This window comes from Astyanax mexicanus, chromosome 13, assembly GCF_023375975.1.
Source record: "Astyanax mexicanus isolate ESR-SI-001 chromosome 13, AstMex3_surface, whole genome shotgun sequence".
Classification (NCBI taxonomy): domain Eukaryota; kingdom Metazoa; phylum Chordata; class Actinopteri; order Characiformes; family Acestrorhamphidae; genus Astyanax; species Astyanax mexicanus.
This window is the reverse complement of record NC_064420.1, coordinates 23,423,715-23,440,442: the sequence shown is the minus strand read 5'-3', so window position 1 is coordinate 23,440,442 and position 16,728 is coordinate 23,423,715. Positions and strand designations below refer to the sequence as shown.

Sequence of the window (16,728 nt, the reverse complement as noted above, 5' to 3'; positions counted from 1 at the left end):
GATACCATAGCAACACCTTAGCAACCGCCTAGCAACACCTTAGCAACCGCCTAGCAACACCTTAGCAACCACCTAGCAACCACCTAGCAACACCTTAGCAACCACCCCGGATACCATAGCAACACCTTAGCAACCGCCTAGCAACACCCTAGCAACCACCTAGCAACCACCTAGCAACACCCTAGCAACCACCTAGCAACCACCTAGCAACACCTTAGCAACCACCCCGGATACCATAGCAACACCTTAGCAACCGCCTAGCAACACCCTAGCAACCACCTAGCAACCACCTAGCAACACCTTAGCAACCACCCAAGATACCATAGCAACACCTTAGCAACCGCCTAGCAACACCCTAGCAACCACCTAGCAACCACCTAGCAACACCTTAGCAACCACCCAAGATACCATAGCAACACCTTAGCAACCGCCTAGCAACACCCTAGCAACCACCTAGCAACCACCTAGCAACACCTTAGCAACCACCCCGGATACCATAGCAACACCTTAGCAACCGCCTAGCAACACCTTAGCAACCACCTAGCAACCACCTAGCAACCACGTAGCAACACTTTAGCAATCACCCCAAATACCATAGCAACACCTTAGCAACCGCCTAGCAACACCTTAGCAACCACCTAGTAACCACCTAGCAACACCTTAGCAACCACCCCAGATACCATAGCAACACCTTAGCAACCGCCTAGCAACACCTTAGCAACCACCTAGCAACATCTTAGCAACCACCCCGGATACCATAGCAACACCTTAGCAACACCTTAGCAGATACCAGCCAGCACTGCAATCACACTCGCAGTTTCTGCAGGAACTGCAATCTAGTTAGTGTGATTGCAGTAATGCAATCACAGTATTGTTCTTCTTAAGTCTTATTCTTCTTCTTCTTCTTATTATTATTATTAGTGTGATTGCAGTAATGCAATCACAGTATTGTTCTTCTTAAGTCTTATTCTTCTTATTATTATTATTATTAGTGTGATTGCAGTAATGCAATCACAGTATTGTTCTTCTTAAGTCTTATTCTTCTTATTATTATTAGTGTGATTGCAGTAATGCAATCACAGTATTGTTCTTCTTAAGTCTTATTCTTCTTCTTCTTCTTCTTATTATTATTATTATTATTAGTGTGATTGCAGTAATGCAATCACAGTATTGTTCTTCTTAAGTCTTATTCTTCTTCTTCTTCTTCTTATTATTATTATTAGTGTGATTGCAGTAATGCAATCACAGTATTGTTCTTCTTAAGTCTTATTCTTCTTCTTCTTATTATTATTAGTGTGATTGCAGTAATGCAATCACAGTATTGTTCTTCTTAAGTCTTATTCTTATTAGTGTGATTGCAGTAATGCAATCACAGTATTGTTCTTCTTAAGTCTTATTCTTCTTCTTCTTCTTCTTCTTATTATTCCACCTGTTTTTTGTCCGGTTAACTAGTGCCGCAGTTTTCGAAATATCGACTTCGTTCAAAAGAGAAAACGTTCGTCCATATCGGGAATGGTGGGCTTGTATACAGCTTTCCGATCGGACTTAAGTTTTTCGTAAAAACTTCGTAAGTACGCGTTTTTTTGCCCATTGAAAATGAATGGGCAGAACTTTGCACGCCCGTGGACGTCGCAATTTTTTAAATACTAAGATGAAACCAATTGAGGACCTGTAGAACTTATTGAGCTCTTTCCGAAAATATGCGTTACGAAAAGTTACGACGTACGGATTTCGTACGATTGTCGTACGAAGTGGCCCCATTGGAATGAATGGGGCCAATCGGAGGACGGCAGCTAGATCGAAGGACAGGTAGCTAGAACTCCAGCACTGTGAGTGTATGGAGCAGCTATGGGATAAAACAGCATTAGGTCAAAAGTTTGGACACCCCGGCCCCCCAGTACTGTGTGTAATGGAGCCACGGGTCAAAAGTTTGGACACCCCAGAGCCCCAGCACTGTGTGTAATGGAGCCATGGGTCAAAAGTTTGGACACCCCCGAACGGCCAGAGCAACCTAGCGTGCATAGCTGATTGATGTATTTGCACGTTGCGTAGCAACGTGCAAACACCATTTAATCTAATTTATGCATATACATCACCTAGCAACCACCTAGCAACACCTTAGCAACCACCCCGGATACCATAGCAACACCTTAGCAACCGCCTAGCAACACCTTAGCAACCACCTAGCAACCACTTAGCAACACCTTAGCAACCACCCCGGATACCATAGCAACACCTTAGCAACCGCCTAGCAACACCCTAGCAACCACCTAGCAACACCTTAGCAACCACCCCGGATACCATAGCAACACCTTAGCAACCGCCTAGCAACACCTTAGCAACCACCTAGCAACACCTTAGCAACCACCCCGGATACCATAGCAACACCTTAGCAACCGCCTAGCAACACCTTAGCAACCACCTAGCAACCACCTAGCAACACCTTAGCAACCACCCCGGATACCATAGCAACACCTTAGCAACCGCCTAGCAACACCTTAGCAACCACCTTGCAACCACCTAGCAACACCTTAGCAACCACCCCGGATACCATAGCAACACCTTAGCAACCGCCTAGCAACACCCTAGCAACCACCTAGCAACCACCTAGCAACACCTTAGCAACCACCCCGGATACCATAGCAACACCTTAGCAACCGCCTAGCAACACCTTAGCAACCACCCCGGATACCATAGCAACACCTTAGCAACCACCTAGCAACTGCTTAGGAGTGACCTACCAACCACTTAGCAACACCATAGCAACCACCCTGGATACCATAGCAACACCTTAGCAACCGCCTAGCAACACCCTAGCAACCACCTAGCAACCACCTAGCAACACCTTAGCAACCACCCGGATACCATAGCAACACCTTAGCAACCGCCTAGCAACACCCTAGCAACCACCTAGCAACCACCTAGCAACACCTTAGCAACCACCCCGGATACCATAGCAACACCTTAGCAACCGCCTAGCAACACCTTAGCAACCACCTAGCAACACCTTAGCAACCACCCCGGATACCATAGCAACACCTTAGCAACCGCCTAGCAACACCCTAGCAACCACCTAGCAACCACCTAGCAACACCTTAGCAACCACCCCGGATACCATAGCAACACCTTAGCAACCGCCTAGCAACACCTTAGCAACCACCTAGCAACACCTTAGCAACCACCCCGGATACCATAGCAACACCTTAGCAACACCATAGCAGATACCAGCCAGCACTGCAATCACACTCGCAGTTTCTGTAGGAACTGCAATCTAGTTATTATTATTATTCCACCTGTTTTTTGTCCGGTTAACTAGTGCCGCAGTTTTCGAAATATCGACTTCGTTCAAAAGAGAAAACGTGCGTCCATATCGGGAATGGTGGGCTTGTATACAGCTTTCCGATCGGACTTACGTTTTTCGTAAAAACTTCGTAAGTACGCGTTTTTTTGCCCATTGAAAATGAATGGGCAGAACTTTGCACGCCCGTGGACGTCGCAATTTTTGAAATACGAAGATGAAACCAATTGAGGACCTGTAGAACTTATTGAGCTCTTTCCGAAAATATGCGTTAAGAAAAGTTACGACGTACGGATTTCGTACGATTGTCGTACAAAGTGGCCCCATTGGAATGAATGGGGCCCATCGGAGGACGGCAGCTAGATCGAAGGACAGGTAGCTAGAACTCCAGTACTGTGTGTAATGGAGCAGCTATGGGATAAAACAGCATTAGGTCAAAAGTTTGGACACCTAATCTAATTTATGCATATAAATCACCTAGCAACCACCTAGAAACACCATAGCAACCACCACAGATACCATAGCAACACCTTAGCAACCGCCTAGCAACACCTTAGCAACCACATAGCAACCACCTAGCAACACCTTAGCAACCTCCCCGGATACCATAGCAACACCTTAGCAACCGCCTAGCAACACCTTAGCAACCACTTAGCAACACCTTAGCAACCACCCCGGATACCATAGCAACACCTTAGCAACCGCCTAGCAACCACCTAGCAACACCTTAGCAACCACCCCGGATACCATAGCAACACCTTAGCAACCGCCTAGCAACACCTTAGCAACCACCTAGCAACACCTTAGCAACCACCCCGGATACCATAGCAACACCTTAGCAACCGCCTAGCAACACCCTAGCAACCACCTAGCATCACCTTAGCAACCACCCCGGATACCATAGCAACACCTTAGCAACCGCCTAGCAACACCCTAGCAGCCATGGGTCAAAAGTTTGGACACCCCGGCCCCCCAGTACTGTGTGTAATGGAGCCACGGGTCAAAAGTTTGGACACCCCCGAACGGCCAGAGCAACCTAGCGTGCATAGCTGATTGATGTATTTGCACGTTGCGTAGCAACGTGCAAACACCATTTAATCTAATTTATGCATATACATCACCTAGCAACCACCTAGCAACACCTTAGCAACCACCCCGGATACCATAGCAACACCTTAGCAACCGCCTAGCAACACCTTAGCAACCACCTAGCAACCACTTAGCAACACCTTAGCAACCACCACGGATACCATAGCAACACCTTAGCAACCGCCTAGCAACACCGTAGCAACCACCTAGCAACACCTTAGCAACCACCCCGGATACCATAGCAACACCTTAGCAACCGCCTAGCAACACCTTAGCAACCACCTAGCAACCACCTAGCAACACCTTAGCAACCACCCCGGATACCATAGCAACACCTTAGCAACCACCCCGGATACCATAGCAACACCTTAGCAACCGCCTAGCAACACCTTAGCAACCACCTAGCAACACCTTAGCAACCACTCCGGATACCATAGCAACACCTTAGCAACCGCCTAGCAACACCTTAGCAACCACCTAGCAACACCTTAGCAACCACCTCGGATACCATAGCAACACCTTAGCAACCGCCTAGCAACACCTTAGCAACCACCTAGCAACCACCTAGCAACACCTTAGCAACCACCCCGGATACCATAGCAACACCTTAGCAACCGCCTAGCAACACCTTAGCCACCACCTAGCAACCACCTAGCAACACCTTAGCAACCACCCCGGATACCATAGCAACACCTTAGCAACCGCCTAGCAACACCTTAGCAACCACCTAGCAACCACTTAGCAACACCTTAGCAACCACCCCGGATACCATAGCAACACCTTAGCAACCGCCTAGCAACACCCTAGCAACCACCTAGCAACACCTTAGCAACCACCCCGGATACCATAGCAACACCTTAGCAACCGCCTAGCAACACCTTAGCAACCACCTAGAAACCACCTAGCAACACCTTAGCAACCACCCCGGATACCATAGCAACACCTTAGCAACCGCCTAGCAACACCTTAGCAACCACCTAGCAACACCTTAGCAACCACTCCGGATACCATAGCAACACCTTAGCAACCGCCTAGCAACACCTTAGCAACCACCTAGCAACACCTTAGCAACCACCCCAGATACCATAGCAACACCTTAGCAACCACCTAGCAACACCTTAGCAACCACCTAGCAACACCTTAGCAACCACCCCGGATACCATAGCAACACCTTAGCAACCGCCTAGCAACACCTTAGCCACCACCTAGCAACCACCTACCAACACCTTAGCAACCACCCCGGATACCATAGCAACACCTTAGCAACCGCCTAGCAACACCTTACCAACCATTCTATATACCATAGCAACACCTTAGCAACCACCTAGCAACACCTTAGCAACCACCCCGGAAACCATAGCAACACCTTAGCAACCGCCTAGCAACCACCTAGCAACACCTTAGCAACCACCCCGGATACCATTGCAACAGCTTAGCAACCACCTAGCAACACCTTAGCAACCACCTAGCAACCACTTAGCAACACCTTAGCAACACCATAGCAGATACCAGCCAGCACTGCAATCACACTCGCAGTTTCTGTAGGAACTGCAATCTAGTTATTATTGTAGGTGTGTGACTATACATATTTTACATTTAAAATTTTGCTCTAGAAATCAGGTCATTAAACATCTGAATAGTTAAATTATAGTTTGAACAGCGTTGTAGATGCAAAAACAACTTTTAAATGATCTAGTTTTATCTCCAGCAGTAACCCAGCACACCTACTGGAGCTACAGTCTATAAATGAGATCAAAAACACACCTTCACACACTGTGCTGTAGAGATGCTCTCAGGATGTACTGAGAGACTTCATGAGTTAAAGTGAGAAACTTATGAGAAAGTGCTGTAAGGAATTTACACAGACTTTTGGGTTCATAGATTCACTTATTTTATTGTTTTATTTTGGTTATATTGTTGATTTCCTTTCTGACCTGTTCCTGCTTTAACACTAGCTATATCTTTCCCACTGTGAGACTAAACAGATGATCTGATCTTAATGAGTTGGGGTTCTGTATCAGTTCTGTGTTTTAGTGCACTGCCGAGTTAAACACCCCATCAGCTCATGAAATAACATCAGCATTAAAACGCGGATCTCTGCATGGAGATCTGTGTGACTCTGGTCTGCAGAAGCTGAAAGATTTGTGGTGTTTTTACCGGAGATGGAGTCGCTCCACGCGGTTTACACGTTATCTTGTTTTTCGCGACGTCAAAGGAGAAATATATCGCCTCTCCCCTCTCTCTCTCTCTCCCTGCTGAACACTGTCGAGTTAACTTCCAGGCGAGCTCCGTAACGACAGGTTAATTCCCGGGTTTGTAACTGAGCGCGCGGCGCTACTGCAGGAGAGGCGGGTACTGATTGGATGAGTACCCCGCTTGTCCCGCCTCTCCACCTTCGCTAAAGTAGCAGTGATTGGATCTCTTCCTAACTGGTCACTACCTTTCACAGAATTAATTCAGTCTGATTGGATTTCGTCCCTGCCAAACATTTTCGTCTCGTTTTTATTCGTTGACCAAAATGTCAGTTAATTTCCTCTCGTTGTGTGTGCGGAGCCGCTGTCTGCCCCTCCTCCCTGTGTGTGTGTGTGCAGCGAGACGGGAGGAGGGGCAGACAGTTCCCTGTCATATCAGAGCGATTCACCGCAAAAGGTTATTTGCGTTTTGTCAGTGTTGGATTGGAAGAGCAAAAATAGGAAAGTACCGCAATGTAATCCTTTAATTTTAGCAGCGTAACCGTAATCTGATTACCACTTACTGAAGCAGTAACTGTAACGGATTACAGTTACTCATAATTTGTAATCTGATTACGTAACGCCGTTACATGTAATCCGTTACTTCCCAACACTGCTGGTAAGGTAGTTTTCTATATCCATTCACTTTTTGCATCATTAAGTTAACCAATATCTATATGATTTATATTAAACAAATATGATCACATATGTGAATTGATACAATTTGTATAAACACTTGAATTAATCGGAACATAAATTATTGGATTACAAATATACTTAAAAGTAACTTCATCTAAAGTACCAGGCCAACATTAATACTAATAAATGTGTTTTGATATATAGAGTTTATGCAAATATATATTTGTGGAAAATAACTGCAATTAAATACAGGATTTCTGTCACGGATGACCCAGGCAGGGAGACGAGGAGACGGACGCAAGTGCAGGTAGGGTGAAATAAATAATAATTTAATAAATAAATAACAAGTAACAAAGATAAACGAATAACCAAAAACCAAAACAAACCAGTGAAACTAGAGAACATAAATTAAACAAAACAAGAAGTACTAATGATAAACAAACAGGGAGTAAATAAACAAAGAAACAAACGAGGGACTGAATAAATACAAAACTAAACTGGGCAGGGATAAATATATACAAGGAAATAAACAAGAAGCTAAACAAGACTAGGAAAACTAAACTGAGCAGGGCAAGGGAGAAAACAATGGAACTAAACAGGGAACTAGAAATAAACAAGAAGATAAACAAAGGACAAGGGCTAAAGCTATGAAATACAGAGATAACTATGGAACACAGAGAGAGACGAACAACAGGGGTAAGTGCAAAGACCGACGAAGGACAAGAGACAAAGGAAGGCTTTATAGCACACAAGGGAAGCGGAAACACCTGGGGCTAGGGGGCGGAGCTACAATTAACACAGGTGGAAAAGTACTGAAACAGAACACAGGGGCACAGGTCACGTGGGACACACACAGAGACATGAGACAAGACCAGGACGTGACAATTTCATTTTACACTGGCCCGAATTATTTAAGATTAAACCAATAAATTGCAATGTGCAGACACATTTCCAATACAGTGCAATACTTAATTAAATATATACAAATATTATATGATCTGCTGCATCCACTGCAATTTATGGGATAAAACCGTGGCGGAACCTTGTTCCTTGATTTTGTTTCCCACCCGCAAGGCTATGACGTCCTGGGACAGAGCAGGTTTGTACAAACGTATATGTTGCTGTAGTAACTGATGGAGCCTTAGGTCTAGCCTCTTTCGTGGAACCGAAATTTGAGCAAAATGAGCCAGAATTGTCTTAAAAAGCCTGACTTACTGAGTTAGCTCGCTTGGTGGAACAGCCCCCAGGTCTGTTGTTTTGTTTAGTAAGTGTGCTGTGTTTGTTCATTTTGTATTCTTTGTGTTTTTCTTGTTTTTCAGTTTCTTGTTTTTGTTAAGCATAGTTTTGTTCTTGTCTTTGTTTATGTCCCAGTTTTGTGTTTGCTTTTGCGATACCCGTGTTTGTTTTCTGTTTTGTTTTTATTTATCTTGTTTATTAAATATATTTGAAAATATATCTGCACTTAAGTCCACCCTTAAGTTAATCACTGTTATTTGTTTAACTGATATTTTGAGTCTGGTTACAGGTTGTAAATACTTAACATACGTCGTCTGATTTTAGTTCTCTGCGTCTCTCCGGTTGGAATGTTAATGGTTTGGGGAATTCGATTAAGAAAAGGAATTTTTTTTATATCTTTCGGAGTAATAACTATGATGTGGTGTTTCTACAAGAAATGCATATTTCATTAGTAGATTCCAAAAAACTCTGTTTGAGCATGTTTAGTCATGTATTTTGAAGTCAGGAGTCTAGAAAAAAGCAAGGGGTCATCATATTGGTCAACAGAAATTTACAGTTTAAGTGTATTAAACAAATTAAAGATAATTATTAATGTTTTGTCTGAAATACAGGTACAAATTACATACAGGTACATACAGCTGATAAACCTGCACCCCATGGATTTATTTTCTAATTCATTTCTGAATTAAACTAGTTTTGTGTCTCTGTGTGCTTACTGACTGCCGGGTCATGGTGGTCACATCCCTATCCCCAGGGAAAATGTAAATGAGTCAGTGTACAGCTTGTAGGGTACACCCCAAAGTGAAAATGTCATCTTGAAACTGTGTTTGGGGTTGTTATTATGTTGAAAAACTGCTATGCAGACCAGTTCCTGGCACACATGCTGGACACCATTATTATACAAGCTGTACACTGACTACTTTACACTGTATCAAAGTCTCATATTTTTAGAAAAGATATAATAAAATTGGGTCAAAAAAGTATTTAGTCCACCACTGATTGCGCTAGTTCTCTTTCTTAGAAAGATGAAAGAAGTCTGTAATTTTCATCATAGATACACTTCAACTATGAGACACAAAAAGAGAAAGAAAGTCAGGAAATACATGTCCAGCCCAGGCTGAAGTTAGAGACCAAATGGATGACAAGCATGACAATGATCCTAAACACTCCACTCGGGCAGCAAAGGAGTGGCTCATTTAAAAGCATTCCAAGGTCCTGGAGTCTCCAGACTTTAAGCCCATAGAAAATGTATGGAGGGAGTTGAAATCTGTGTTCCCCAGCAACAGCCCCAAAACATCACGACTCTAGAGGAGATCTGCATAGAGGAATGGGCCAAAATACCAGCTACAGTGTGTGCAAACCTGGTGAAGACTTAATGGCAGTGGTGTGCAGTGAGTTCCTTCTAACGCTTCAGAGAAGGGGTGACAATAAGTCCATTTAAATAATTACATTTTAATGAGAAATATATATTATAGTTATTGTAAGTGTAAGTTATAAATTTAAATATAAATAAAAAACAGCAACTAATTCAAAGCATGATTTTCACTCCAGGGGCGGGGCCATGGCTGTCTAACCCCTTCTCAGCTGCCTGACTGGTGATTTTTTGTGTGTACTTAATGTTTTGGCTGCTCTGGCATACTTTGTTGAATGGTTGTACCATAGACTGTATATAGCTGGACAGAGCATCGTCTCTCAAAAGTGAAGCCACCACAGGTCGGGCGCCCCCTGCTGTTCGGCTGCAGAAAGCTGTGTAACTCCACCCGTCCCCATAGGTTTCAATGGCAAAACAGACAACTTTTAATCACGTTTTTTTCTAATATAATGTAATTCTACCTCCATTATTTAAATGCAGCAGCTAGTATAACCTCTGCTTATATTGTCAAATTTTTATATTCTCACAGAGTTCGTTTTTTAAAACGTTATTCAGCTCTATTCAAAAAAGGTGTGGTTATGGTAAAAGGGCTGGTTATGGGCGGGACCAATAACAGACCGTCAGCTCCGCTCCGCCCCGCTCTGCAGTCTGTGACCGCGAGGCAGCCCTCAGGGGCGGAGTTATTTAAATGAGTAGGAGCTCTCCACAGCCTTTCTCCCTCCTCTGGTCTCTACTGCGCAGACTCTGGTCTCAGAATCGCCAAAATGGCGGAAGATTTTGGCTTCATTTTCATTGAATGAATGGGAACGGCGACACTGCGTCCATCTTTATATACAGTCTATGGGTTGTACTTGTAGGAACATTTAGCATTGATTGCTGGGTATATTGTATATTTTTGTGGTTTGTAGCTGTATTTGTGGGCTGTTTCTGTGTATTAAGTTCATATAACTCAGTCAAGACAAAGAATATGTAGTTATTGTAATGTTTATCGATGTCGCTTGATGGGCGGCCCCGGGGGGGTGGTGCTGCGTGCCGGTTGGTTGGGTATGGGGTGTTTGCAGAAGGTGCACCCCTTATATTCACTGCACGCCACTGCTTAAAGGTAATGTTTGACATTGGTCACTACCAAGAATGTTATTTTGTAAAGTATTGAGTTAAACCTTTGTTATTGACCAAATACTTATTTCCACCATAATTTACTAAATGAATTCTTTAAAAATCCTACAATGTGTTTTTTTTTTCTTACAACAACCGGCAACAGTTACTTGTTTACCGGCAGCCAGAGCACCGGACATTCGTGGCAACTTCAGGCTGTTAGGGAATAGGAGATATTCAAGGGTAGTAATTCATGTAGGGGCCAATGATATTCGTCTGCGGCAGTCTGAATTAACTAAGGCTAATGTTAAAAAGGTGATTAAACAGGCCCAGACGCTGTCCGAGGAAGTAATCTGCTCTGGTCCCATCCCAATGAGGTGTGGTGATGAAGCTTACAGCAGGCTTTCTTCGCTGAACTGCTGGATGTCCAAGTGGTGTGCAGAAAATCATATGGGCTTTATAGATAACTGGCTAAAGTTCGAGGGCAAGCCTGGTCTTTTAGGTAGGGATGGTGCTGCCTTACTTTCATGCAGCATAGCTCATAGTCTTTTAGCTAGTCGGCAGAGTAGTGTTAGAAGCTGCTGACAATCCAGAGCCGTGGTTTAAATCATACTTAACCGATTGCTACCAGTTTGTGAGGATAAATGATATGTCTTCCAGTTATACCAAGGTAAGATATGGAATTCCACAAGGCTCTATATTAGGACCGTTATTATTTACATTATATATGCTCCCACTGGGCAAAGTTATTAGAAAACATGACGTAAATTTTCATTGTTATGCGGATGACACGCAGCTCTTCATATCAGCCAAACCTGACGACAGAGTGAGATTAAAGAAAATTGAGGATTGTGTAAAAGATGTGAAATTGTGGATGTCGCACAACTTCCTCCTATTAAATAGTAATAAAACAGAAGTTCTCCTATTAGGCCCCAAAGCTGCTAGAAATAAACTTAATGCTAAATCTGGCCGACTTCTCAGTCACACCTGGTTCAGCAGCTAAAAACCTTGGAGTTATTATAGATTCAGATCTAGCATTCGATAAACACATATCTAATGTTACTAGAACAGCTTTTCTACAACTCCGTAATATTGCCAAACTTAGAAATGCCCTATCACTGCATGACGCAGAAAAATTAGTCAATGCTGTCATTATTATTAAGGCTAGATTATTGTAATGCGCTACTGTCTGGATGTTCCTGCCGTAACTTAAATAAACTTCAGCTAGTTCAAAATGCTGCAGCCAGGGTCCTTACTAAAACTAGAAAATTTGACCATATTAGTCCAGGTCCTGTCAGCACTGCACTGGCTTCCAGTCAAATTCCGCATAGACTATAAAATTCTCCTGTTAACGTATAAAGCCCTACACGGGCTCGCTCCTGAGTATTTGCGAGACCTCATCTCCTATTATGAACCACCGTGATAACTTAGATCTCAGGGTGCTGGTTTCTTAGTAGTTCCTAAAATTCAGAGGAGCTCTGCAGGAGGAAGAGCTTACTCTTATAAAGCACCTCAACTCTGGAATAATCTCCCCCAATTTGTTCGGGACTCAGACACAGTCTCAATCTTTAAGTCTAGACTGAAAACTTACTTGTTTAGTTTAGCTTTTGGTAATTAATGTTTTTTCCTTTAGATAAGGCTGCAGAGCCAGGGGTTCATGGACAGAGGGAATTGTGGAAAAACTGAGATGCTGGTGCTGCTGTTCTCCCACTGCGCACGGTTTGTGGACGGTGGAGTGGGTGAATGCCGGTGTTTCAGGGAGCCTCCATGTCTATGTTACCTTCTGGCTCTCTGCCTTTATTTAGGCTGTTTTATTTAGATCTGCCGGAGTCATTAGCCACACTATAATATTTTATATTCCCTGTTTTACATAAATCCAGTCAAAACTAATTCCATCTCTCTGCCTTCCTCCGAGTTACTGACTGCCCACCTGTCTGACCCGATACCGATGGATGTTGGACCCTCAGGCTCTTGTGTCTCCTGTCCGGCCAGACTGATGGAAGTTTCTGAAGTCAGCTCTTCTCCATCCACCACCACCACAGATCAGCTGCTCATCATCCATCTCACTCTCCACTACAGATTACATCCAAGCCATTAGTGGCGCTATTATACTCCTGAATATATAAAACCTATGTGGATGTATAAAAGACTTTATTAAATTTTAATTTAAAAGCCGTTTGACCAGTGGTAGGATGGTCCCCCCTCAAATGTGAGTCTTGGTCCTCCCAAGGTTTCTTCCTCCTCCTGCAGCTCTGAGGGAGTTTTTCCTTGCCTCCGCGCTCACTGGGGGTTCTGTATTCTGTATTTTCTATGTTTAATGTTTTGCCTGATTCTTTGTCCTGTAATCATGTTTCTGTAAAGCTGCTTTGTGCCAACAACTGTTGTAAAAAGCGCTATACAAATCAATTTGATTTGATTTGATACTAAGAATGAGAACTGACTAAATACTTGTTTTGCCCCACTGTATTTACAAAATTTGAGGGGTATACTTATTTTGTGAGATACTGTATAGTGGACAGTGATCATTTTATTTATTGGCTTAACTCTCAGCAATAAGTGAACTAGGTATTTCTTCTGAGACAAAATATTTCCCTCAAATTTAGAAACATAAATAAATGCAGGCTATACAAACAAATAAAGACTTGTGGTGTAAAAGGAGATAACAGAGCTCATAAATATTGATGACTGATTTTTCTGTTCTAACAACATTAACTACAATGCTATGGTCCAAGCGGATCATTGTTTCTAAAGAATGCCAGAATGCGACTACAGATCGTGGCTGCATTGTTAAAGAAAAATAAAATAAAACCTGTCTGAATAATGTGCACTTTTTTGCAGTGCCTTCACACTGATAAGCCCTGCTGTCAGTCTAAACTGGCAAGCCTGATTCTGGTAAGAATAAAAGTAAAACTTAAAGTGAAGCAGTTCTGTTCTGCACATGCTCATCACTTACATAGCGCAGACTGACTATACCTAAAGCAGTTATGTGACAGAGCTGATTTGGAGGGAGTGTGATGATACACAATCATGATAACAGATCCACAGGAATTTAAGCAGTTCACCTTTCACCTATTTTGCCTTTCAGGATGAAGGTAATTTAAATGAATGGGGGGACTGGAAGCCAAAAAGTCTTCTGTTTTGAAGCTGTTCGCTAAGTTAACTAATTCAAAGGAAACATGTCATTACAAGCATCTTTATGGAGAGGAATTAGTGCCAAATTGAAAAGAAAACACTACCATGGAAAAATGTAAATGTAATCCACAAGATGCATTGCTTTTTCTCACTGACATGCCCAATACACAACAAAATAAAATGCAAAACCACTATTACATTACATTTCACTGATTGAAAATGAATGCACAAGAATTTACATTTTTAAAACCAAACTCTGAATTTGTGTCAAAATTGAATATAATACATAAGTTATATAAAACATAATATAAGTTTTTCATATGAAATAAGTACTAGGCGTTCGGCGCGGCCCTCCTCTAACTGCATGAGTCGAGAGACAGATATACGACGACAGAGCTTAATCCCCATTAGCTAGAAACTCCCCTTACACCTGTGACGCTGATTCTGTTCATTCTAAAATTTAGATCTCCGCTATCCCACTTCAACAAAATATACATTATAATGATCTTGTGAAGGTTTTTGTGTCACTCGTCATTTTATTTATGTAAACTTTTTTTGTAGTTTACATCTTTAACTGTTTTAACACGCTTACTATTTATTTTTCTGTCAAAAATTTTAACTGTTGCTTTGTTGTTTTAAAAGTTCACATTGAAACTTCAACATACAAACATTTACAACAAACTACATTTATACAGCTAGAAGATTAAATACTAAATAAAAAAATATTAAACTGTTTAGTACAGGTCATTCTACAAGCTAGCCCAGCTGGCCACCAACGTCAATAGACATGAATTTCTGGTTGGTCATGATGTCAGGTGACAAAAATTCAGCTTCAAGATAACGTCTAATACTAACATCAAATTGACGTAGAATACGGACGACATATGACACTGATATTTGGTTGTTTTTGTGTCGTAATGTTAAGTAAACAAAATCCAACGTCACCCAAACATCTCATCCCTTACGTCAAATAGACGTAAAATACCAACATTTGTTGAAAGGTATGATAACCAAAACCCAACGTCTGGTAAACATCGGAATTTTAACGCCAGTTGACGTGACGTTCTGACATCATTAGACGTTGATATTTAGTTGTTTTGGATCATAATATTAAGTAACCAAAATCCAACGTCACCCAAACATCATATCCTTAGGTCAACTTAACGTAAAATACCAACATTTCATTGTAAGGTATGGTAAACAAAACCAAACGTCTGATACACATCTGAATCTTAATGTCAGCTTGACATGACATTCTAACATCACTAGATGTCACCCAGATTTATACATTGTAACTTGTTTGCTGATTCAAAAACAAAAGTTATTTTTGAAGGTTTTTGTAAGGATCCAGAGTTGGAGGCAGGATAAAAGTGCAAGGTGGTTTTATAAGTAGCCAAATAGAAAAAAAATATAAAAAAAACACAAGAAAGCAGTTAAAAGATTCTCTCATAAACAGTTCAGAATCCATTTACATTCCCTTAAACAGTGTTTGATTACAACTATAATGAGCAGAGCAGCAGAGTGTGCTGTAAGAACTGAGAGTGCTAATCTCAATACAAATCAATAGATTCTAATATTTGTATTATTGTTTCCTGAGGTAATCTTTTCATACTATCTGCAATAGGGAGGCACTGGAATGAAAATAAATTTAATAAATCAAATGTATTTTAAATCAACCAAGAAAAAACAAACAGTGAGCAAGAGATATTTTTATACAGGAAAGGTAATTAAAATGTGTGCTTTGTATGTGTGTGTGTGTGCTGTGTGTGTGTATGTGTGTGTGTGCGTATGTGTGTGTGTGTGTTTTGTATGTGTGTGTGTGTTTTGTGTGTGTATGTTTTGTATGTGTGTGTGTGTGTGTGTGTGTGTTTTTGTGTGTATGTGTGTGTGTATGTGTGTGTGTGTGTGTGTGTGTGTGTGCGTGTGTGTGTGTGTGTGTGCTGTGTGTGTGTTTTGTGTGTGTGTGTTTTGTATATGTATGTTTTGTATGTGTGTGTGTGTGTTTTTGTGTGTATGTGTGTGTGTGTGTGTGTGTGTGTGTGTGTGTGCTGTGTGTGTGTGTTGTGTGTGTGTGTGTGTGTGTGTGTGCGTGAGATCGGTGTTGACTGATAAAGTGATAATCTTACCTCAGTTTCTCCAGTTTACATTTTTCATCCTTCAGTCCGTCACAGAGTTTATTCACTCCTGAATATTGTGGCCAATTCTTACTCAGGTTCAGCTCTATCAGTTTAGAGTTCACTGATTGGAGAACTGTGGCCAGATGTTTACAGCTTCCCTCTGTGAGAGCACATTCTTCCAACCTGGAAATGAGAAAAACACATCAGGATCTCTCTCTCTCTCTCTCTCTCTCTCTCTCTCTCTCTCTCTCTCTTACTCTCACTCTCTCTCTCTCTCTCTCTCTCTCTCTTTCTCTGCGCATGCATGAGCGTGAGCAAGGGAACGCGTGTGAGAGCGTTTTTTGGCGTCTTGCCAAAACTTTATTTTCTCGTTTATTTTTTGTTTATTTAAGTCTGTTTTAACACGGCTGAAAAACACCTTTAGCTCGAGTGTGAGTGCGGTTCTGTGGGGGTGCGGATCTGCTGGAGTCATGGCAGACCCACACAACAGCAGACTTTTCGAATCACTTTCTCGCCGCC

The 16,728-nt window shown here is 42.2% G+C and overlaps 1 protein-coding gene across 2 annotated transcripts in view; it reads right to left on the bottom strand.

Moving 5' to 3' along the window:
* Positions 1 to 16,728, bottom strand: part of LOC103038098 (ribonuclease inhibitor-like) — a 316,182-nt gene that overhangs the window by 64,754 nt on the left and 234,700 nt on the right. For both annotated transcript variants that reach the window (XM_049463187.1, XM_049463188.1), the window contains exon 13: positions 16,219 to 16,392. In XM_049463187.1, coding sequence (XP_049319144.1) covers positions 16,219 to 16,392 — 174 coding nt within the window. The remainder of the gene's footprint in view (positions 1 to 16,218; positions 16,393 to 16,728) is intronic.